At 35.7% G+C, this 24190-nt stretch overlaps 1 protein-coding gene across 1 annotated transcript in view; it reads left to right on the forward strand.

Moving 5' to 3' along the window:
* The first annotated feature begins 1650 nt into the window (after positions 1–1650).
* Positions 1651–24190, forward strand: part of LOC116855373 (A disintegrin and metallopeptidase domain 3-like) — a 113404-nt gene continuing 90864 nt past the window's right edge. The window contains exons 1-4 of the mRNA XM_032838080.1: positions 1651–1759; positions 2061–2143; positions 7021–7076; positions 12224–12302. Of these exons, the coding sequence (XP_032693971.1) occupies positions 1702–1759; positions 2061–2143; positions 7021–7076; positions 12224–12302 (276 nt within the window). The 5' untranslated portion in view covers positions 1651–1701. The remainder of the gene's footprint in view (positions 1760–2060; positions 2144–7020; positions 7077–12223; positions 12303–24190) is intronic.

Consider the following 24190-nt stretch of genomic DNA (forward strand, 5'->3'; position numbering starts at 1 on the left):
TACTTACCATCCCTTCAATAACATATATACTAGACTTCAAAAGTTTGATCAGGTTATAGACAATCACGAAGAAAGTTTAAGAACAACATAATTTTCATATGTTAATCCCATCAATTTTCATATAATTTGGCAAAAAAGATAAAAATACTAACTTTAAGATACATAGAAATATTCTAATTAAATACACTATACAACATAGATTGCAACCAAACTAAATGATTAGCCTAAAAATACTTCAGTGAAATATGCAGAATTGGCTATTTTAAAAAAGATTTTATTTATTTATCTGATAGAGATCACAAGCAGGCAGAGGCAGGCAGAGAGAGAGGAGGAAGCAGGCTCTCTGCTGAGCAGAGAGCCCAGTGTGGGGCTCCATCCCAGGACCCTGAGATCATGACCCGAGCTGAAGGCAGAGGCTTTAACCCACTGAACCACTCAGGCACCCAAAAGAATTGGCTATTTTTAAGTTAAGTTCCTTCTGTTATCATTTGTTACCTATACCAATATTTTCTTGATAAATAGACACTAAAATTAGATTCAGGAAAATCATTACATAGGAATATATATATGGCTAGCCTTCTCCATTTCTTTTTATTTTTTCCATTTATAAACTGAGAAAACAATCATTTGATTTTGTGCATAAATATGTAAGGAGTGTATGTAATGAATGTAAGTCTAAGTGTTCCATGGAAGGAGTACTTAAGAATTGTCTTGCAAAAAAGTCCTTGCAAACTGAAATTATGCAAGTCACAACATGCATATTTACCCAGAAAATTAATGCTCTTACCAAGTTATTCCCTTCCCATGTGTGAATGCCATACAGATGGGAAAAAAAGGTTTACATTTAATCTTTTACTAGCCAGATCATCCTAAGCTAAGTTACACACAGTGGAATAAATAAATAATGGGAAAATAAAGTTGTTCTTTCAGGATCATTTCATAGCTGTGATTTCTTTTTCTTTTTTTCTTTTTTTGGCCTAATACTTAAATTACAAAACCATACTGAGGCAGTAGAACACACAGACACACCCATCCCATATTTACCTTTTCATTTAGTTTCCTAAACCAAAGAGTTTTCTAAGAAACAAAGTTATCTATGATTGAAGAATTTAGATACCTTTTTTTCCCTCTTCGTGCGTGCATGTATGTTTATTTTGACCTGAGGCTGAAATTATAAATTCAGAGGTAGATACGGTTAAAACGCAACTGTCTGCTACCAAACATATGGTGAATTACCATTTTCTGTTTTCCTTCCCCACAGTAATTCAGTCATTGTGCCAGAAAACTACGACGTGGACTATTAACATTGCCAAGGACTTCACCAGCAAATAGCCCCTGGGCAGAAGATGCACTTTCGACCCTCACGTCATCCCTGAATGTGTTTCCAATGTCCGCGTTTTGAAAAATAAAACTCAAGCCCGCGAGGGAAGCAGGATATTCCGGCGGGTGCATCCCCTGAACCGTCTCTCCGCGGATCGTGCGGTGGGTGGGCGCCCTGGACTGCGACTGCGGCTGCGCGGGCAAGTCCGCCGAGAGGGAGGGGGTGGCCGAAGCAGACGCGCCCCGCCCTCCCCCCCACTGCCTCGCCTCAGACCTTGCGGACCCTAGCCCCACCTGCCGCGAACGCAGGGCGCCGCGCGAGCCGCGGCCGCGGTTTCACAGCCAACCGCCATCACCGTGGCAAGGCCGGCAGGCCCCGCAATGCTGTCTCTCCTGCTGATCCTCTCAGGCCTGGGCCGGCTGACCTCCAAGGGCCACCGTGAGTGAAGGACCCTGCCCCATAAAGGGCCACCTGTCGCAGAGCCTCTGGGCTTTGGCGGGCCCCAGAACTTTGCTTCCAGAACCCCGGGTCCGACTGGGGAGAGCCCGGTGTCTTGTCAGAGCCGGCTTAGAGTCAGCATCCTGGCCTGCTGCTGATGTACAAAGTCTGACTTTGCGTGCCTGTGTGCGTGTTTGGGGGTGTGCTTGGAAGTTCAAAGAGTGATGGGATGTGACGGGGCACGGGAAGAAGGATGCTGCCAGGCACCAGGCAGCGCTCACACACGCTTTCCTTACTGTAGATCTTGAACCATCGCTTCTACAAATTACAGTGCCACGGAAGATTGAGACAAATACCAGTGATGGTGAAGTTTCAGAAACGCAGGTAAGTAAGAAATTACTTTTTAAATTTGTATTTATTTATGAGACAGAGAGAGAGAGAGTGTGTGTGTGCGAGTGGGGTTAGAGGCAGAGGCAGAGGAAAAGAGAGAATTGGAAGCAGGCTCCCCACTGAGGGAAGAAGTTGATGGGGGGGAGGCTCCAACTCTTGAAGGGAAATTAAGACTGAGACGAAATCAAGAGTCGGGGGCTCAACCAACTGAGCCACCCAGACATCCTGTGGAAATCACTTTTTTAAAATGAGTGCTTTATTTTTATTGGACTACATGACCCACATCAATTCATGCAGATCCCTTTGAAATTTTTTGTTCCAGTTACTGTGTTAAAGAGTCATTTTGTCTCAATGAAAGTAAGAGTTTTGATTTTTCTTTTCATTTTCCAATGAATATTATGAAACATTTTAAAAACTGACTGAGAAAAAAGTACCCCACATTCCTATCACACGAAATGATATATAGATCTACGGGACTTTTTTCCTAGAAAGTATGTACGTTTAAATATTTATTCTGTGTTAATGAGGTCACACTAATATTGACCTTGTAACGTGATTTTTAAAATGACTGTATATAACTTCTTCATGCCTTTATTTGCATATATAGGCATATATAACCCTGTTAATGTAGTATTTTTAATCTGGTTAAAAAGTATAGCATGTACATTGTAAAGTTAAATCTAGAGAGCGCAAAGAGTTAAGAAAGTTAATGTCTGCCTCGGTTTCTATTTGAACTGAATTTGAACTGAATGAAATTTTAGAGACATGCACTCTCCTACACGTATATTTTTAATAATAACATATGAGTGTGCTAATTGGCTTTTAATTTATTTATAAAGTTAGAATTTACTTTTATGATCATAAATACAGCTTTGTCATTTTTTATAAGTGCACAATTATCTCATTATATAGCTATAACATCATTCTTTGTCAAATTTAAAAATGTAGTTTTTAAAGATTGTATTTATTTGAGAGAGAGAGAGAGAGCAAGAGCGGAGGAAGGGGTAAAAGGAAGGGGCAGAGGGAGGGGGATTAGCAGACTCCCTGATGAGCAAAAAGATTGATGATCCAGGGCTGGATCCCAGGACCTTGGGATGAGGACCTGAACTGAGCAGAAGGCAGACACTTAACCCACTGAGCCACCCAGGCACCCAAACATGTAGTTTTATAAGTCTTCTTGAATAGTCATCTTCATAGGATCAATGGGCAGGTCATTAAAGAAAAATGATAAATATCACAAAATGTCTTTCATTAAAGTTGTGTAAGTTGACTCCCACTAACAAAGAAAAGAATTATGACACTTATTTTCTAGAGGGCTTGCCAAGCTTCATTCAGGCTTCTCATTTCTGTTAATGTGAGCATGAAAATGAATACTTCACTTTTAACTGGCATTTTTTTTTTTTTTTTACTAAGTCTTAAGATAACATGCCTTTATATATATTGCCTATTTGAATCTTTTCTTTCTTGTTAATTTCTTACTGATTTTGCCCCTTTTTATAGGAATTAGAAGTTTTGGTTAGGACACTTTGTTTTCAAGAAAGAAGTGTTAGGGCGCCTGGGTGGCTCAGTGGGTTAAAACCTCTGCCTTCGGCTCAGGTCATGATCCCAGGGTCCTGGGATCAAGCTTCGCTTCCCCCCTCTCTCTGCCTGCCTCTTTGCCTACGTGTGATCTCTATCAGAAAAAAAAAAAAAAGAAAGAAAAAAAAAAGAAAGAAGTGTTGATGTAAAGACACACAGGGATCTGATAGGAATCCAAGGATTGGAACCTCAGTGGCCACATCTCAGAGGAGTGTTGAATTGCTAACTGGAAAATTGTTAGACATGGGGGCAGGTTTTATAGACTGGGTGGTCTGTTTGCCTTTATGGCACCAAAAAAATCCAGCGATTATGTATTCATAAAAGCCATTATACCAAAAATAAATATCCAGAGAGTTTAAACTGTTTAAAGGAGCATGACATATACTGGGAAAATGCTAACCAAAAGCAAACACAAGTATCCATGAGAAAAAAAATCAACATTTAGAACACACATCCATACACCATTATGAGGGATAAACATTACTTAATAAATATTCAGTTCACTAAGAACATATAAAAATTCTAAATTTGGATATATTTAAAAATGTTCTTGAGGAAATGGATAAAAATAAGTTTTGCAGCAGTCAGACTAGCAATATCCTTGGATTTCCTGGTTCTCATATCTTTTATCGATTGGTATAAATGAGCAGTCAATATAAAAAAATGCTCTCAGCATATATAAGAATTGATTGCACTAGAGGGACAAATTTTCAAATCCACTTTCATATATCTTTCAAAAATGTTGGTTTACAAATTCATAAAAGGATTCAGAAAGATAAAGACAATTTGAGCAATAAGTTATTTTATTTGATGGTTTTACACAGAAGTGAACCCATCACAGTGAATATATTGTTTTCTCCTCTCTGCTGTTCACTAGGACTCACTAGACTCTACAGGGTATAACCGTGAGGCTTTTTTGTAATGACAAAGCATATGATGCAGCAAGAGAAAGAGAATTCAGGCAAATATCAGGAATTCAAGAAACATCCGTATGAACCCAAACTCTGTGTTTCTGGAACAAGCCAAGTCTTTGCTTGAAGTAACAAGACTTAGTTGGGGAGGGGTGGATTTTGGCTTTTGGAGAACTCCTTAAAAAGCTTCCAGTGACTCTCTCAGTAGCCAAGCCAGCCTCATCAAACTAGGTAGGGAAACACTAAAGAAGCTATCCTTGGCCAAGAGAATTTTTGAACCCTAAAAAGTACCTTACAAATCTCACTGCCTTTGTCTTAGCTGGGAGTCAGAAACATCTAAACTTCTAGACAACCCCGAAGTAAAGATAGTGTTTTTCTAATCCAGCTATAATTTACCTTTATTTCTATAGTTACAATACACATTCTTCTTGGGAATAAGCAGATTATTCAACAAAACTGACAAAAGGAAAAACATTAAAAATCAAATATTGACAATATGGTATCTATAACAATTCAATTAAATCTTTTTTTTAAGGTTTTATTTATTTATTTGATAGAGAGAGAGATCACAATAGGCAGAGCAGCAGGCAGAGAGAGAGGAGGAAGCAGGCTCCCTACTGAGCAGAGAGTCTGATGTGGGGCTCGATCCCAGGACCCTGGGATCATGACCTGAGCTGAAGGCAAAGGCTTAACCCATTGAGCCACCCAGGCGCCTCTCAATTAATTTAAATCTTAAAAAGTTTTAAAAATGTGTATGGGAATATAAAAATATACTTCTACATTATTCATGGATTGAAGAAGAAATCCTCAGTCATAACGCATATTAAGTGATAATGGATGAAATTGAAGAAATTACAACCCCAAAGTTGAGTCATATTCTGAAGATGACATTGAGGCATACTTTATAATTGTTTGCAATTTTGCTAATTTTACTCTTGTTTGCACCCAACAACCAAGATTCAAAATATGTAATGAAGAAAACTGTAGATTAAGAGGAGAAAGAAATAATATCACAATAATTTGGGGAGAAGTTGACACATTTTTGTAAAAGATTTATTTATTTATTTTATAGAAGGGGAAGGAAAAAAGGGAGAGAGAGTTAAGCAGACTGCACTGAGCGGGGAGCCAGATGTGAGGCTCCATTTCACAACTCAGATCATGACCCTTAGATCATGACCTGAGCCAACATTAAGACCCAGACTCTTAACTAACTATGCCACTCATATGGCCCAATACACTTTTTTCAATAGCTGTAAGCTTGCAGAAGACTGAACATGAGACGTTTAAAATGACTTCTGCAGAAAACAGTATGCAATGACAAAATCCACATTCTTTGCAAATGTGGAAAATTTACCCACATTGACCATGTGCTATGCCATGAAGAATGTGTATGTTTTATGATGATGTCACAGATTGGGTTCTTTAGGATGCAATCTTTGAGAAGATTCATGTGAAGACTGTTTATTAGGTTATGCTCTTGTGATGAACCTCTGTGGAAGGGGAGGGGAGGAAGAGGGAAGGGGGAGATGGAGACTCAACTGACTCTCAAAGAAATGTGAAGCTAGCATGGCCCTTCAATATCTTGAGTTGGGATGAGGGGGTTCTCGTTAAATGTGGGCCGTTGTGACTCGTTGTGAGGTGACCCTCTGTAGCTGAGGCAATTCCTAAAGAGGACTGGGAGATGAAGAGTGTTCTTACAGTTAGGGATACTTTCTTTAATCTTAAAAGGGAACCTGTGTTGTATCTTTAATTTTTAAATTTACTTGGGGTAGAAATTGCAAAGTAGAAAAAAGATAATAAAATTCAAGTTCTTTCAAATATTACTCAACATTTTTAAATGTAACCATTTTAAATTGAAATTTTATGGCTAATGTTCTTAGTTTTGAAATAAATTGAGATTCTTTGATTTTTATTTAAATTTAATTATGATCAATTCTGTCATACATTCCAAAATTGAAGGAAGATTACAATCATGTCTATATTATATATATATATATATATATATATATATATATATATATATATAATTCTGAGACGTGTGATATAATCTGTGTCTCAAAAAAAAAATAAATACATTTTAAGAAGTTATGGCTTTTGATTTTTAAGAATTCAGAATTTCTTTTTTTTTTTTTAAAGATTTTATTTATTTATTTGTCAGAGAGAGAGAGGGAGAGAGAGTGAGCACAGGCAGACAGAATGGCAGGCAGAGGCAGAGGGAGAAGCAGGCTCCCCGCCAAGCAAGGAGCCCGATGTGGGACTCGATCCCACGATGCTGGGATCATGACCTGAGCCGAAGGCAGCTGCTTAACCAACTGAGCCACCCAGACGTCCAAGAATTCAGAATTTCTAATAATTACATTCTTCTTGAATACTTTGCTGTAGGTCACTTATGCCATCAAAATTGATCAGAAAATATACACTCTCCATCTTGAAAAGCAGTAAGTGGACATTCTTCTTTTCATACTGTTGTTTTAGTTTCTGAAATTTTATTCACTACCCTAAGTTGAGCCTAAATAAGAGCATGACTATTATATTTAATGTGTTACATCTTTGTGATTAAAGTCAGACTAGAATTCCAAGTCTTCATCTTGAGATTTTTAAATCGAATCAAATTTTAATTTCATGATGCAAAATTAATGTATGCCAGATAAGTGAAAATTAGTCTCTGTAACTCTTTAAAATATAGCCACAACTGTAATGATCAAGACAATAATTTTATTTTTCCATGTTTAATTTTGTTCCTCATGTCATTTTATACATTTATATTTTAAACAATTTACTTGATATTATATAACATTTTTTTAATATCTTAAATTTTCACTCTGTGAGGAAACCATTATTAATAACCTTGTATCTATCTTTCCACCATTTTACCAATTTCACCTTTCCTTTAAATTTGTAGAAACCTACCAAAAAGTTTTGTTTTTAGAGAAATGGAAATACTGTTTTGCTATTGGGAGGTCTTGTTTAATAATGGTATTCATTTTCTTCCTCTATGTATATATCTTAACTCATTCTTTAACAGGTAACAGTCTGTAGTATGGCACGTAATAATAAGGTAATAAAAGTTATTTCCAAGGATTGTCACTATAGAGTCCTGCAATAAACATCCTTATATGTATATTCTTATGCAATAGATATTTTGTTTTGTAGGCTTAATACCAAGCAATGAGTTTCTGAATCAAAAAGTATAAATAATAGTAATAATAGAGATAATAATAATAACAACCCAAACAACAAAAGTAACAGACATTCATAGATCACATACCAATTGCCAGGCATATTTCCAAGCAATTTGTATGTAGTAACTGATTTAATTTTCACAACAACCTTCCTTATTAGTCACATTTTGCATTAGGATTTTTGAGAGATATTGCCAGTTTCTGAAGAGACAGTAGCAGTTTAGATTTTCAAAAGCATTCAAGATGTACTAAAATATTATACCACATCTTTGTGTCAATTTATATTTCTCTAAAAAACTTCCCCAAATAATTACTGGCTATTTGCCTTTTCCTGTTTCCTGCTTCCAAATTAATATTTATTTTTTAGATTAGTTTTAGGTTCACAGCAAAATTGAGTGGAAGGTACAGGAAGTTTCTGTATGGCCCCTGCCTCCACACATGTGCAATCTCTCCCATTATCAATGCACCCCACCAGAGTGATATGTTATAACTGATGATCCTACACATCATTATTACACAAAAGCCATAGTTTTTTTAGTTTAATATTTTTTATATTGGCCTCATCATTCCCTAGATCAGCCAACATTCATCTGAATCTCAAACCATTGGGCAGTCCTGGCCACCATTAGCAGAATTACTATGGCTACTTACTCATGACAGTACTTACTATGTGGTTCTGGTTTTGTAGTTGTGCTTGTTGTGCAACAGTTTGCAGTTTGTATAACTTTTTTTTTTTTTTCCAAGCCAGAGGAAGAGAGAAAGAGAGAGCGAGAGAGAGGGAAACTGTGGGAAGTTGATGGGGGTGAGAGGCAGAGGGAAAGGGAGAGAAAGAATCTTAAGCAGGCTCCATGCCCAATGCTGAGCCCTAGTGGGGCTCAAGCTCATGACCCTGAGATCATGACTGTTAGGGTCCGTAATCAAAGGAGCGAGACTGATACAAAGTGAAGGTCAAGCAAAGCTTTATTTCGTACCAAGCATCAAGAATCATACTGACCGGTCAGGGCCGTCTCTTGCAAAGAGGCGACCCCTCCCAGCCTCACAGACTAACTTTTATAGAGGTAGTTTAGCCGGGCTATACACAGGTGGCCAATGAGATTGCAAGACACAGAGAAAACTGCACAGTCGTGCTAAGTCTGCCACACACAGAAAAAACTGCTAGGTAACACACGGGTGGCCAATTGAATTTCAATTTACCCTAGTAGATATATGTGTGCCCCACTGATTGGATGTCTTCACCTGGCCTGACCTGCCTTTGTATCTAGGCTTTGCAAGTAAGTTCCTCTGGGAGGGGCAGGGTCAATCTAAGTTTACTGCAACAAAATGGCTCCCTCTGACTGAGTAAGCCCTTACAATGACCTTAGGCAAAAACCAAGAGTTGGATGCTTAACCGATTGAGTCACCCAGACACCCCACATAACATTTTTATCTGAGAGTCTTTCATACCAATTTGTGCAGAATGAGTTCATTGATTGTAAATACATATGTAGCTATCTAATATATATCTCATTTATTGTTTTTAAAAATATTTTATTTATTTATTCATTTATTTAAATTAACATATAATGTATTATTAGCCCCAGCGGCACAGGTCTGTGAATTGTCAGACTTACACACATCCCAGCACTTACCATAGCACATACCCTCCCCAATGTTCATAACCCAACGACCCTCTCCCTACCCCCCTCCTTCTGCAACCCTCCTTTTGTTTTGTGAGATTAAGAGTCTCATATAGTTTGTATCTCATTTATTATTTATTCTCCTATATATTTATAGTAAGAAAAGCCATATTATAGATGTCTTCGGGCATCATGTTCTCGGCACCAGTGAAATTGATGGATTATCAGTGATACAATTCTCAAGAGTGCTATATTCTACTAATTTTTACTTCAGAGGGTTTATCCCAGTTTTCACTCAGACCAATAATTCAAAAACATTTCTGTTCTCTACATTCTCAATTAAAACAGTATCTGCACTCACTTATTTTTGTTAATGCATAAGAAATGCTATTTTATTGTTATTTTAATATGTACTTCCCTGATTATTAATAATATATAGTATCTTTTCAAGTGTTTACTGACTATTCTAATTGAATTGCTTCTGTGAAGCTTCTGGTTTTCCTTTTCAGTTTTCCTTTTTATTCATTTGTTTTGGGTCATTTATTTTCAATCTATGGCTTACCATTTCTGCTTTTCTTTCTTTTTTTCCCCATGACCAGTTTGTGGGAATTTTTGTTCATTGTAGATATTAATTCTTTATCTCTTCTATATGTTGCAAACATGCTATCTAACCTATTGATTGTCTTCTTCCTTTGTTTGTGGGATTTATTGCTATAAAAATGAAATATTTATATAACCATTATACTAATACTTGATTCCTCACTGTGTCTATCACATCCTGAATTTGTATAATATTCCTATAGTATTTTTAAAATTCTTTTTACATTTAAGATGTAAATCTTATGCTTTCACTTTACTTATTTAACAACTGTATTGTATTTTCCAAGTTTTTTTTACTGCTTCCTTTGTATTTTTTCCTTTTATTGCGATTTTATGTTGATGTAGGTATTGTTTAGATTATTTTCAGATCATTTTCTTCAGATGGCATGTTTTCTGAATCTGTGCGTACCTAAAAATGTCCCTTTTCTTCTCACAATTGCATAAATCCCTTAATTTTTCATTTTGGTTTTAAATCACTCACATTTTTAAAAGTTTTACAGAAATCTATGATTTCATCCTGAGTCTTATGGACCTTCCCTCTATAGTATAGATTTTCCTCCAACTATTTTCAAATCTTTATTTTGACCGTGTTTTTTTACTAGCAAAATGTGTCCTTTTTTTTGGTTAGGACTCTAATTCTGTTCTCTGCAAACAAATTCTCTTTAACACAGTTACTGAATTATTTATTTTAGTTTCAGATTCATCATTTGGTTTCAGGGTATCTTTTTCCTTGAAACAATCTTCTCTGAAAGTTTATCAACTTTTTAACTTATTAACTTTCCTTGAAATAGTGATTATTTTCTTTAACCAAATTCTTGGTTCAGTTTCATTAGGAACTTGCTTTTAAGTTTTTCCTTCTACGCTTTTGTTCATTTTCCTTACATTTTTTTTTTTTTTTTTCCATTGAGTGGACCTGTGTATTTCTATTAATTCACTGATTAAGGCAGACTTTTTGTTGTTTTGTGTAAAAGAAAAAGGGACCCAGGGTGAATGAACTTGCAAAACTAAAGTTTTATCCTTTAAATTATGCTCGTCAAAAACCTGTTGAATTTTCCTGGCAGATGCTTCTGGATTCCCATTTCCACCACCTCCATTGTCTTGCTTAGTTACTAAAACGTGGCTCTGCCCTTGGGCCAGAATCTGTGTTCCAGGTACTTGCACCTAAAGCAACACAGGCCATTTGGCATTGCCCTTGAATATATGTGGAATATGAGCTGATAAATATGTTCTGTTTTGTCTGGGAAGCTCTCTACTTTTCTTATTTGACTTGAGGAAAGGAAGAGCTGTCAGGAATGAGAGAAGATGAAGCAGGATTGGAATGTACACACTCCATGAATGCTCTGGTCCCTCTTTGATTCTGGCCTTGAACTCCCCCTTGGTGTTGGAGTCCTTGGGAAACCGTAGTCTCCCGGCAATAATTACTGTGGTCTCCGAGCAGTAAATACCGTGGTCAGATTGTTCCATAACAATCACTATATTCTCTGTGGGAAGATTACACTTTGGTACCATTTAGATGAGGCTTGTCTGTAGAATTCATGCAGCTTATGAAATCTGAGCAAAACACTAGTCTTCTGCTTCTAAACAAAGGCTTTAAGAACTATCGTATGCTTCTACAATTTCTTTTCTCCTTTTGATACAAGAAAGATAGGTTCCATGGGGTAGGAGGTATGTCTTTTTCCAGGTTCCAGAATGAAGTTTTTGTGGAGCTGAACCTGCAATAAACTTGTGAAGAACATTCATTGTTGTTTCGAAGCATTGAGAATTTGGGGGTTGTTTTCACCACAGTATAATTTCATAAAAATAATGGAAAAAGTGTATGTATTTTTTGTTTCTTATCAATCTGTGGCTACTTCTTAGAAAATACTAATAAATTAGCAAATATTTATGCTATGAGATTTATTGATTGTTGAATCTAAAAGAAGACTTTGCCATGTGAATCTGCAAGTCCTGGTTTCTAGTATACATAAATCTATGTCATTATGGTGTCCCTACTGCTATAGATTATATTGCTTAGTATTTTTTCTTATATAAAATATGCTATCAGAAGGCAATGAGCTAATGGAAAGAGGAGTCCATTTAATTTTTGGATATTTGAATGTGTAATATTGAAAGTGAATTTTAATTTCATGATTCTGTTTCTGTTAATGTTACTATTACAATGAAGTGTTATTACTTTGGTTGGATTAGGTCATTTTTAGACCCTCATTTCCTGGTGTATGCATACAACAAATCAGGAACATTGTATCCACATTCTTCATTTATAAAGGTAAGTTTTCTTTTATGCTCTGTAGATTTACGTTTTTTGTATCATTAAGGTGCAATTGGCAGGAAGAAGAAGAATGCCTTCCGCCCCACGGAATTATTGGGCAAACAGATCAGAAGCCCAAATGTAAAGTGGCAATTACTATGAAGGCAGATTGAATAGAATAACTACTTTTCAAATTTGGAACTCCAGAATCTCTTATCCAAAAATGTTGTTTAAAGTATTAACAGGGGTCTGAGAGGAAAAGAAAGTGGGTTAAGGAGCTAAGAATAAGACCCTAAATACAGAGTCATTTTAATTGAGATGTCATAAGACCTCAGCAGTGGAGGAAGTGGTGGAAATTACAATTATCATATGGCTTCACTCACAGGTAGAGCATAAGAAATAGTGCAGAGAACAATAGGAAAAGGGAGAGAAAACTGGGAAAAAATTAAATAAATTTAAATTAAAAATATGCATTTAAATAAAAGAAATTAAATTTCTAAACAATCACATTCCCAACAAAAAAACATCAGGTCTACATGTTCTCACACTTTATGCCCAGGAATATGATTGCTAGGTCATATGGAAAGTATATATTTATCTTTTTAAAAGAAATTTTCAACTATTTTCCAGTGTGTCTGTACCATTTTACATTTCCACTGGCAATGTAGAAAAGATAGAGGGTCTGAATGTTTGCCACTATTTGATCAGTATTCAAAATCTTTTAAAATTTTAGTCATTTTGATAGATGTGTAGTAATATCTCCTGTAATTTTTAATTTGCATTTCCCTAGTGCCCAGTGATGTTGAATATATTTTCATGACATGAAATATCTATTAATGTCCTTTACCTATTTTCTAATTTGATTGGTTGTTTGTTTGTTTGTTTTAAGATTTTATTGATTTATTAGACAGAGAGAGACACAGTGAGAGAGGGAACACAAGCAGGGGGAGTGAGAGAGGGAGATGCAGGGTTCCGGCTAAGCAGGGAGCCCGATGTGGGGCTTGAACCCAAGACCCTGTGATCATGACCAGAGCCGAAGCAGATGCTTAACCAACTGAGCCACGAGGTGTCCCTGATTGGTTGTTTTTTTATTGTGATTTTTAAGCAGTTTATATATTCCAAATACAAGTCCTTTGCCAGATATGTGTTTTGTCAACATTTATTCCTAGTCTGTAATTTGTCTTTTCATCTTTTTCATAAGGTCACTCATTGATTATAAATTTTTAATTTTGATGAGAGTTAATTTATCAACTTTTTCTTTTATGAATGGAGGTTTGGTACCAAACTTAAGAACTCCATTTATTCCTAATTCCTGAAGATTCTACATTTTTTTTCCCTAAAAGTTTTACAGTTTTATTTACATTTAATTTTATGTCCACTTTGAGATAATTTTGTGTACGGTATGAGATTTGGATCAGGGTTTATATTTTTGACTGAGGATGTGCATTTATTTGTTTCAACATTATTGATAGAAAAGGCTGTTCTTCACTGAATTGTTCTTGCATCTTTGTCAAAAAGTTAGTGGGGCATATTTTTGTGAATATATTTCTGGGTTCTTATTCTGTTCAGTTCTTCTATGTGTCTGTACTTCTGCAACTATCATGCTGTCTTCCATACTTTACTTGTAAATTAAGCATTTATATGGACTGCAGTGATTCCTCCTACTTTATTTCTCAAGATTTTAGACTATCATAGGTATTTTGCTTGTTCATATAAATTTCAGACTAAATGACTTCATAGATACAAACATAAAGATAAAATATTTATTCTTCCTTCATTGAGGATAATGTTAGCTTGTAGGTTTGTTTTTTCTAAATATATTACTTACAAATTGGAGGAAATTTTCTATTTCTAGATTGCTAATCTAGAAAACCCCCCATCAAGGGGTATGTGTTCAATTGTATCAGTGACTTTTCTGTATCAGTTGATATGATTATATGACTTTTCTTTTTTAGCCTCTTGATATGACAGATTACACTGATTGATTTTCAGATATTAAAATAGTGCTGCATATCTAGAAAAGGTACAACTTGGTCCTGCGGATAATTCTTTTTATCCAGACTGGGTTTGATTTGCTAAAATATTCTTGAGGATTTTTTTTTTGTCAAATTTCATGAGAAATATTGGTCTGGTTTTCTTTTTTTGTACTGACTTTGTCTAATTTTGCTAGTAGAGTAATACTGGCCTCATAAAATAAATCTGGAGGTGTTATTTCCTGTTTATTTTCTGGAAGATGTTGTATAAAGAACATGCTAATTTTTAAGCTGTTTGGTAAAGTTCTTTACTAGGCCTGGGTCTGTGTGTGTATGTGTGTGTGCGTGCACGTGTGTGAGAGAGAGAGAGAGAGAGAGAGAGATTTTTAATTACTGACTCAGTTTATTTAATTGTTATAGGAATATCTTGTTTATCTGTTTCACATGTATTATTTTGGTGGTTTGTATTTTTTTAAGGAATTGCTCCATTCTATCTCAGGTGTGGAATTTAGGGGTATAATTGTGTCATTGCCCTTATTATCCTTTTAATGATTACAGGACTGTTTTATTTCTGACATCAATGATGGCTCTCTTTTCTCTTCTTTGTCAGTCCTGCTGGAGATTTTCCAGCTTACTGAACTTATTGAAGAACTAGATTTTTCTTGCTTTTTCCATATTGTTGTCTTATTTTCAATGTCATAAAATTTAGCTCTTACATTTATTATTGTGTCCCTTATACCTTTGAGTTTCTTTTTTCTAGTTTGTTGAGGGCAAAATGTATTATCAATTTGTGACCTTTCTTCTTTTCTGTCGTAAGCATTTTAGTACAAAAATTTCCTGTTCAGCACTGCTCAACTTCAGCTTATAATAGTATGTTTTATTTTCATTATGATACAGTTATATATATTTTTAAAATTTCCTTTGAGGCTTCTTGTTTGACCTATGGAGTTGTAAGAAGTGTGTTGTTCAGTTTCCAAATGTTTGGAGATTTTTCCTGTTGTCCTTATCTGGTGATTTCTTATTTGATTCCTTTATGGTTAGAAAATATATCCTATATTTCAGTTCTTTTAAATTTGTGAAGGTTTGCTTTATGATCCAGTATATTATATGTGTCAATAAATGCTCTTGGATACTTGGAAAATATGTGTATTCTGCTCTTGGTTTGGAATCGTCCATAAATGTTATATAGATCATATTGATTGATGTTATTGTTCAATTCTGTATTTTTACTGATTTTCTGCCTAATATTATCGATAGCTGAATGATACATATTGAATTCATTATTTATTATTGTGGTTTTTTTTTTTGTCTTTCAGTTTTATCAATGTTTGCTTCATGTATTTTGAAGCTCTGTTTTTTGATGCCTAATACATTTAGAATTGCAGTGTCTTCTGGATAGATTGATGCTTTTATGATTAAGTAATGATTCTCTTTGTCCCAAGTAGATTTTTTTTTACCAGTAAGTCCACTTTGTGTGAAATTAATAAAGCTGCTTTGCTTTATTTTTATGAATACTCACATGATGTATATTTGTCCATTCTTTCAATTTCAGTCTACCTATGTTATGTTTGAGATGAGTTTCTTAAAAGAGTATTTAGTTGAGCCATAGTATGTTTCTTTTTCTCCCATTTACCCTGACTCACAGTATTTAAAGTAATTATTGATATATTAGGATTTTTGTTTGCCATAACCCTAATGGCTTGGTTTTTTTTTTTTTTTCTATATTTCTCATTCCTTTGTTCATCTCTTCTTGCCTTCTTCTGGGTATTTGGACTTTTTTTTAGGATTGCATCATGATTTATTTATGGTGTTTTAAAGTATTTTCCTTATTATAGTTTCCTTAGTGTTTGCTGTAGGTATTACAATATACATATAAAACTTATAATAAAGCTTACTATTGTGTAGTACTTTTTACTACTTAAGTAAAATATTGAAACCATAACTTCTGTTTGGGTTCCTTTATCCTTTGCACTTTTATTTTTTTATTTTTTATTTTTTTTTAATTTTTTATTTCTTTTCAGCGTAACAGTATTCATTGTTTCCGCATCACACCCGGTGCTCCATGCAATCTGTGCCCTCACTAATGCCCACCACCTAGTTCCCCCAACCTCCCATACCCCGCCCCTTCAAAACCCTCAGATTGTTTTTCAGAGTCCATAGTCTCTCATGGTTCACCTCCCCTTCCAATTTCCCTCAACTCCCTTCTCCTCTCCATCTCCCCTTGTCCTCCATGCTATTTGTTATGCTCCACAAATAAGTGAAACCATATGATAATTGACTCTCCCTGCTTGACTTATTTCACTCAGCATAATCTCTTCCAGTCCCGTCCATGTTGCTACAAAAGTTGGGTATTCATCCTTTCTGATGGAGGCATAATACTCCATAGTGTATATGGACCACATCTTCCTTATCCATTCGTCCATTGAAGGGCATCTTGGTTCTTTCCACAGTTTGGTGATCGTGGCCATTGCTGCTATGAACATTGGGGTACAGATGGCCCTTCTTTTCACTACATCTGTATCTTTGGGGTAAATACCCAGTAGTGCAATGGCAGGGTCCTAGGGAAGCTCTATTTTTAATTTCTTGAGGAATCTCCACATTGTTCTCCAAAGAGGCTGCACCAACTTGCATTCCCACCAACAGTGTAAGAGGGTTCCCCTTTCTCCACATCCTTTCCAACACATGTTGTTTCCGTCTTGCTAATTTTGGCCATTCTAAGTGGTGTAAGGTGGTATCTCAATGTGGTTTTCATTTGAATCTCCCTGATGGCTAGTGATGATGAACATTTTTTCATGTGTCTGATAGCCATTTGTATGTCTTCATTGTCCTTTGCACTTTTAAAATACAATTGATTAAAAATTCCTTTACATATATTAAGTATCATATGATATTGTATGATTTTTGTGTCAACCACCAAATGTGATTTAGGGAACTCATGAAGTAAAAGATTGCCTGTTATATTTACCACTACTTTAATCCATTCTGTTTTTCCCAATTCCTTATGATGCTCCAGACCTTCATGTGATATTACTACCTTTGTTTTTTGGAGTTTCTTTTTGACATTCTTTAGTGGTATGTGTGCTGGTGATAAAATCTCGTTTTCCTTTTTTTTTTTTTTTTTTTTTTGAGAAAGTCTCTTTTCTCTTTCTCCATTCTTAAAAGGTGAATTTGCCAGATATAGAGTTCATGTTTGTACTTTTAGCAGTTGAAAATTGCTGTGGTATATCTTCTTAGTCTTTATTTCTTCGGATGTGAGATCTGTTGTCATTCAAGTTGGTGTTCCCCTATAGGTTAGGTGACATTGCTTTCTGGTTACTCAGAAGATATTTTTATTGATTTTATTTTAATTATGATAACTGATTTATTGTGGGTTACTTTGGGCCCATTCTTTTTGCAGTTTGCTTAGCTTCTGGAATCTAAATGTTTATATGTCATCCATCATCGTTGTGAAGTTTTCAGTATTCTTTTTTCTTATTTTTAATTTGTATTTCATTTTCTTGTGGTAAAAATACTTAAATGTGAGCTCTACCATAAAAAATTTTTAAGTATATATTTTTGTTAATTATAGTATGGTGTTTTACAGAAGACCCTAGAGCTTACTCATCTTGCTTGACTGAAATGTTATGTCTATTAGTTAGTACTCCTCATTTCTCCCTCTCTCCAACTGATGGCAACCACCATTCCACTCTCTGATGGTATGAATCTATTTTAGATGTCTCTTATAAATGAAATCATACAGTATTTGTCTTTCTGTGACTGACTTCTGAGACTAAAATCTCTTAGCTTGATGTCCTCAGGGTTCGTCCATGTTATCACATGTTACAGAATTTGCTTCTTTTTAAGACTGAAGAGTATTCCATTGAATGTGCGCTGCATTTTTTTTTTTTTAATCTACTCATCTGCTGATGTCTGGTTAAGTTGTTCCCACATTTTGGGTATTATGGTTAGTGAGTGGGGCAGTGAACATAGGAGATCTAATATCTCCTTGAGGTCCTCATTCCAATCCTTTTGGTAACTACCCAGAAGTGACATCTCAAGATCACAAGGTAGTTTTATTTTTGGTTTTTAGAGGAGTCTCTCTACTGTTTTCATTAGCAACTGCACCATGTTGTATTTCCACTAACAGTGTGCAATAATTCCACTTTCTCTGCATCCTCACTAACACTTGTAGTTATTTGTATGATAATAGCCATCCTAAGTGGTGGGAGGTGATTTTACTGTGCATTGACACTTTGAACATTATAAAATGTCCTTATTTGATTCTTGTGACAGTTTTGACATAATGTCTATTTTATCTGATACCAGTATAACCACTTCTGCTCCCTTTTGGTTGTCATTTGCTTGGAATATCTTTTTTTTTTATGCCTTCCCTTGCAGCCTATATGTGCCCTTAAATCTGAAGTGAGTTTCTTTCAGACTGCTTATAGTTGGATACTGCCTTTTTTTCCATTCAACACTCTTACTATGTCTTTTGATTGTATTGTTTAATCCATTTGCATTTAAAGTTATTATTGATAAGGAGGTTATTTACTATTATCACTTGTTAATTGTCTGGTATTTGTTTTGTAGTTGTTTTGTCTGTCTTTTCTTCTCTTGCTCTCTTCTATTGTGTTTAATTGAAAATTTTTTAAGTATGTTTTGATATTTTGGCCTTTTTCTTTTGTGTAAGTTATATTGGTATTTTCATTTTGGTTACCATGGTGCTTATGTGAAATGTTGTATGGCTATAATAGTGTATTAAAAGCTGATAAAAACTTCAACCACGTACAAAAATTTGCAATTTTATTACTCTCCCTCACATTCATTTTGTGTTTTTGATGTCACAACTTATATCATTTCATATTGTGTATCTTCTAACATTTTAGTTATGTTTATTTTTAATATTTTTGTCTTAACTTTTATACCTGAATTAAAGTGATTTACACACTATCATCATATTAATTTAGTATTCAGCATTTTCTATATATTTACCTTTACTAGCAGTTTTCATTCTTATATGCTTATGTCACTGCTTAGTGCCCTTTTCTTTCAACTTGAAGAACTCCTATTCATATTTCTTGTAATGCAGATATAGTAGTAAGATTACCTCAGTTTTTGCTAGGAAAGTCTTCATCTCTCCGTTTTTTAAAGGACCTATTTTTTACCTCCCAAAAAACAAAAGCCCAGGACCTGACGGATTCCCTGGGGAATTCTACCAAACTTTCAAAGAAGAAATAATACCTATTCTCCTGAAGCTGTCTCAAAAAATTGAAGGAGAAGGAAAATTTCCAGACTCTTATTATGAAGCCAGCATTACTCTGATCCCAGGCAAAAATCCCACCAAAGGGGAGAATTTCAGGCTAATATCCCTGATGAATATGGATGCTAAGATGCTCAACAAGATCCTTGCTAATAGGATCCAACAGTACATTAAAAAGATTATCCACCATGACCAGGTGGGATTTATCCATGGGATACAAGGGTGGTTCAACATTTGCAAATCAATGTGATAGAACAAGAAGAGAAGAGAGAAGAACCACATGATCCTTGCAATTGATGCAGAAAAAGCATTTGACAAGATATGGCATCTGTTCCTGATTAAAAGGCTTCAAATTATAGGGATAGAGGGAACATTCCTCAACTTCATAAAACCTCTCTATGAAAAACCCACAGCAAATATCATCCTCAATGGGGAAAAGCTCACAGCCTTCCCTCTGAGATCAGGAACACGACAAAGATGCCCACTCTCACCACTCTTGTTCAACATAGTATTAGAAGTCCTAGCAACAGCAATCAGACAACAAAGAGAAATAAAAGGTATTCAGATTGACAATGAAGAAGTCAAACTCTCTGTCTTTGCAGATGACATGATGCTTTATGTGGAAAACCCAAAAGACTCCACCCCCAAACTACTAAAACTCATACAGGAATTCAGTAATGTGGTAGGATACAAAATCAATGCACAGCAATCAGTTGCTTTCTTATACACTAACATCGAAAATATAGAGAGGGTAATGAGAGAATCGATTCCATTTACTATAGCACCAAGAACCATAAGATATCTGGAAATAAACTTAACCAAAGTGGTAAAGGATCTGTACTCAAGGAACTATAGAACCCCCATGAAAGAAATTGAAGAAGACACAAAAAGATGGAAGACCATTCCATGCTCATGGATCAGAAGAATAAACATTGTTAAAATGTCTATACTGCCTAGAGCAATCTATACTTTCAATGCCATTCTGATCAAAATTCTAGGCATTTTTCAAAGAGCTGGAGCAAACAATCCTAAAATTTGTATGGAATCAGAAAAGACCCCAAATTGCTAAGGAAATATTGAAAAAGAAAAACAAATCTGAGGGCCTCACGTTGCCTGATTTCAAGCTTTACTACAAAGCTGTGATCACCAAGACAGCATGGTACTGGCATAAAAACAGACACATAGACCAGTGGAACAGAGTAGAGAGCCCAGATATGGACCCTCAACTCTATGGTCAAATAATCTTTGACAAAACAGGAAAAAATATCCAGTGGAAAAAAGACAGTCTTTTCAGTAATTGGTGCTGGGAAAATCCGACCGCTATGTGTAGAAGAATGAAACTCAACCATTCTCTTACACTGTACACAAAGATAAACTCAAAATGGGTAAAAGACCTCAATGTGAGGCAGGAATCCATCAGAATCCTAGAGGAGAACATAGGCAGTAACCTCCTTGACATTAGCCACAGCAAATTCAAGATATGTCTCCAAAGGCAAAGGAAACAAAAGCGAAAATGAATTTTTGGGACTTCAAGATCAAAAGCTTCTGCACAGCAAAGGAAACAGTCAACAAAACAAAGAGGCAGCCCACAGAATGGGAGAAGATATTCGCAAATGACACTACAGACAAAGGGCTCATATCCAAGATCTACAAAGAACTCTTCAAACTCAACACACACAAAACAGATAAACAGGTCAAAAAGTGGACAGAAGACATAAACAGACACTTCTCCAAAGAAGATATACAAATGGCTAACAGACACATGAAAAAATGTTCATCATCATGAGCCATCAGGGAGATTCAAATCAAAACCACATTGAGATACCACCTTACACCAGTTAGAATGACCAAAATCACCAAGACAGTAAACAACAGGGTTGGAGAGGTTGTGGAGAAAGGGGAACCCTCTTACACTGTTGGTGGGAATGCAACTTGGTGCAGCCACTTTGGGAAACAGTTTGGAGATTCCTTAAGAAATTAAAGATAGAGCTTCCCTATGGCCCTGCAATTGCACTAGTGGGTATTTGCCCCAAAGATACAGATGGAGTGACAAGAAGGGCTGTCTGTACCCCCGTGTTCATAGCAGCAATGGCCACAGTCAACAAACTGTGGCAAGAAACAAGATGCCCTTCAATGGATGAATGGATAAAGAAGATATGGTCCATATATACTATGGAGTATTATGCCTCCATCAGAAAGGATGAATACCCAACTTTTGAATCAACATGGACAGGATTGGAACAGATTATGCTGAGTGAAATAAGTCAAGCAGAGAGAGTCAATTATCATATGATTTCGCTTATTTGTGGAGCATAAGGAATTACATGGAGGACATGGGGAGATGGAAAGAAGTGAGTTGGGGGAATTTGGAGGGGGAGTCAAACCATGAGAGACTGTGGACTCTGAGAAACAAACTGAGGGTTCCAGAGGTGTGGGGGGTGGGAGGTTGGGTGAGCCTGGTAGTGGGTATTAAGGAGGGGCACATATTGCATGGAGAATGGGTGTGGTGCATAAACAATGAATTCTGGAACACTGAAAAGAAATAAAAAAATAAAAATTAAGAAAAAATAAAAGGCCTAATTTTTCTTTTTTATGAACAGTTTTGGGTTGACAGCAAAATTAAGAGGAAGGTACAGACATTTTTTAAATATCCCCTGGACCCACATGTTCATAACCTCTGCTGTTAGTGACATCCCCAGCCACAGTGGTATATTTATTACAATTAGCTGCATGATCATGTCACAATTACCCGGAGTCCACAGTTTAAATTATGGTTTAACTTTGGTTTTGCACATTTCATGGGTTTGTGCAAACATATGATGTGTGTCACCATTTTAACATCATGCAGAATAGTTTCACTGCCCTCAACATCCTATGTGCTCCACCTGTTCAACCTTCTGTCCTGCCCTCACCCTGAGAACTACTCATCTTTTTACTCTCTCCATAGTTTTGCCTTTTCCAGAATCTCATATAGTTGGAATCATACCATAAAAAGGCTTTCAGATTGGCTTCCTTCACATGATAGTGTGCATTTAAGATTCCTCCATATATTATCATGGCTTGATAGCTCATTATTATTAGGACTGAAGCATAATCCATTGTTTGGATGTACCACAGTTTATTAATCCATTTACCTACTGAAGGACGTCTGTATTGCTTCTGAGTTTTGACAATTATGAATAAAGCTGCTATAAGCCAGGTTTGCAGGTTTTTGTGTGAACCTAACTTTTCAGCTCTTTTTGGTAAATAAAAGGAGCAAGATTGCTGGATCATATGTTGAGTGTGTTTATCTTTGTAAGTAGCTCTCCAAATTCTTTTCAGAATGACTCTGCCATTTTGCATTCCTGCTAGCAACAGATGAGAGTTTTTGTTGCTCCACATACTTGCCAGGACTTGTGGTTATCAGTTCTTCAGATTTTGGACAATTTAATAATTGTATAATAATTGTATAGTGGTATTTATTTTTAAAGATTTTATTTGTTTATTTGACAGAGAGAGAGAGACAGCAAAAGAGGGAACACAAGCAGGGGGAGTGGGAGAGGGAGAAGTAGGCTTCCTGCCGAGCAGGGAGCCCAATGTGGGGCTCCACCCTAGGACCGTGGGATTATGACCTGAGCCGAAGGCAGACACTTAACCATTGAGCCATCCAGGCATGCCTGTAAAGTGGTACTTCATTTATGTTTTAATTTTTTAAAATTTAAATTAAAATTTGTTTAGCTTTGTGATGTATGATTTACAAATAAAATTGTGTGTATCTGAAATGTACAAATATGGTTCACATACATACACTTTGTGTGTGTGTGTGTGTGTGTGTGTGTGTGTTGAAAACACTTAAGGTTTACTCTCAGTAAATTTCAGGTATATAACACAGTATTATTAACTGTAGCTACCATACCATACATTAGATCCCCAGAGCTTATTCATCGTGTAACTGAAGGCTTTGACTAGCATTTCTCCATTTTCCCCATCCCCACCACTGGGTAACCACCATTCTACTCTGTTTTGATGAGTTCAACTTTTTGTTTTTAGATTCCACATATTAGTGAGATCATATAACATTTGTATTCTGGCTAATTACACTTAGTAGAATGTCCTCTGGGTCCATCCATGGTGTTGCAAATGGCAAGATTTCTTTCTCTCTCATAGGTGAATAATATTCATATATATCACATTTTCTATACCCATTAATCCATCCTTGAACACTCAAGTTGTTTCCATATATTGAGTATTGTGAATAATCCTGCAATGAATATATGAGTTCAGATGTCTCTTTGAGATACTGTTTTCCTTTTTTCTGGATATGTATCCAGAAGTGGGATTGCTGAATCATTTTAGTTCTATTTTTCATTTTTTGAGGGATCTCCGTATTGTTTTCCATAATGACTATACTCATTTACATTCTTAAAACTGACCATGTACAGTGGTTCCTTTTTCTTCACATCCATGCCAATACTTGTTATCTCTTGTCTTTTTGATAAAAAGCCATCCTATTGGGTGTGAAGTGATACTTCATTGTGATTTTGATTTGAATTTCCTGATGATTAGTGATGTTGAGCATCTGTCTGTTGGCCATTTATGTATCTTCTTTGGAAAATATCTTTTCGGGTCCTTTGCTCATTTTGTGTTTGGATTATTTGTTTTTCTGCTATTGAATTATATATGTTTCTCTTATGTTTTGGTTAACCCCTCATCAA

This window comes from Lontra canadensis, unplaced genomic scaffold, assembly GCF_010015895.1.
Source record: "Lontra canadensis isolate GAN:19392208 unplaced genomic scaffold, GSC_riverotter_1.0 scaffold101, whole genome shotgun sequence".
Lineage (NCBI taxonomy): Eukaryota > Metazoa > Chordata > Mammalia > Carnivora > Mustelidae > Lontra > Lontra canadensis.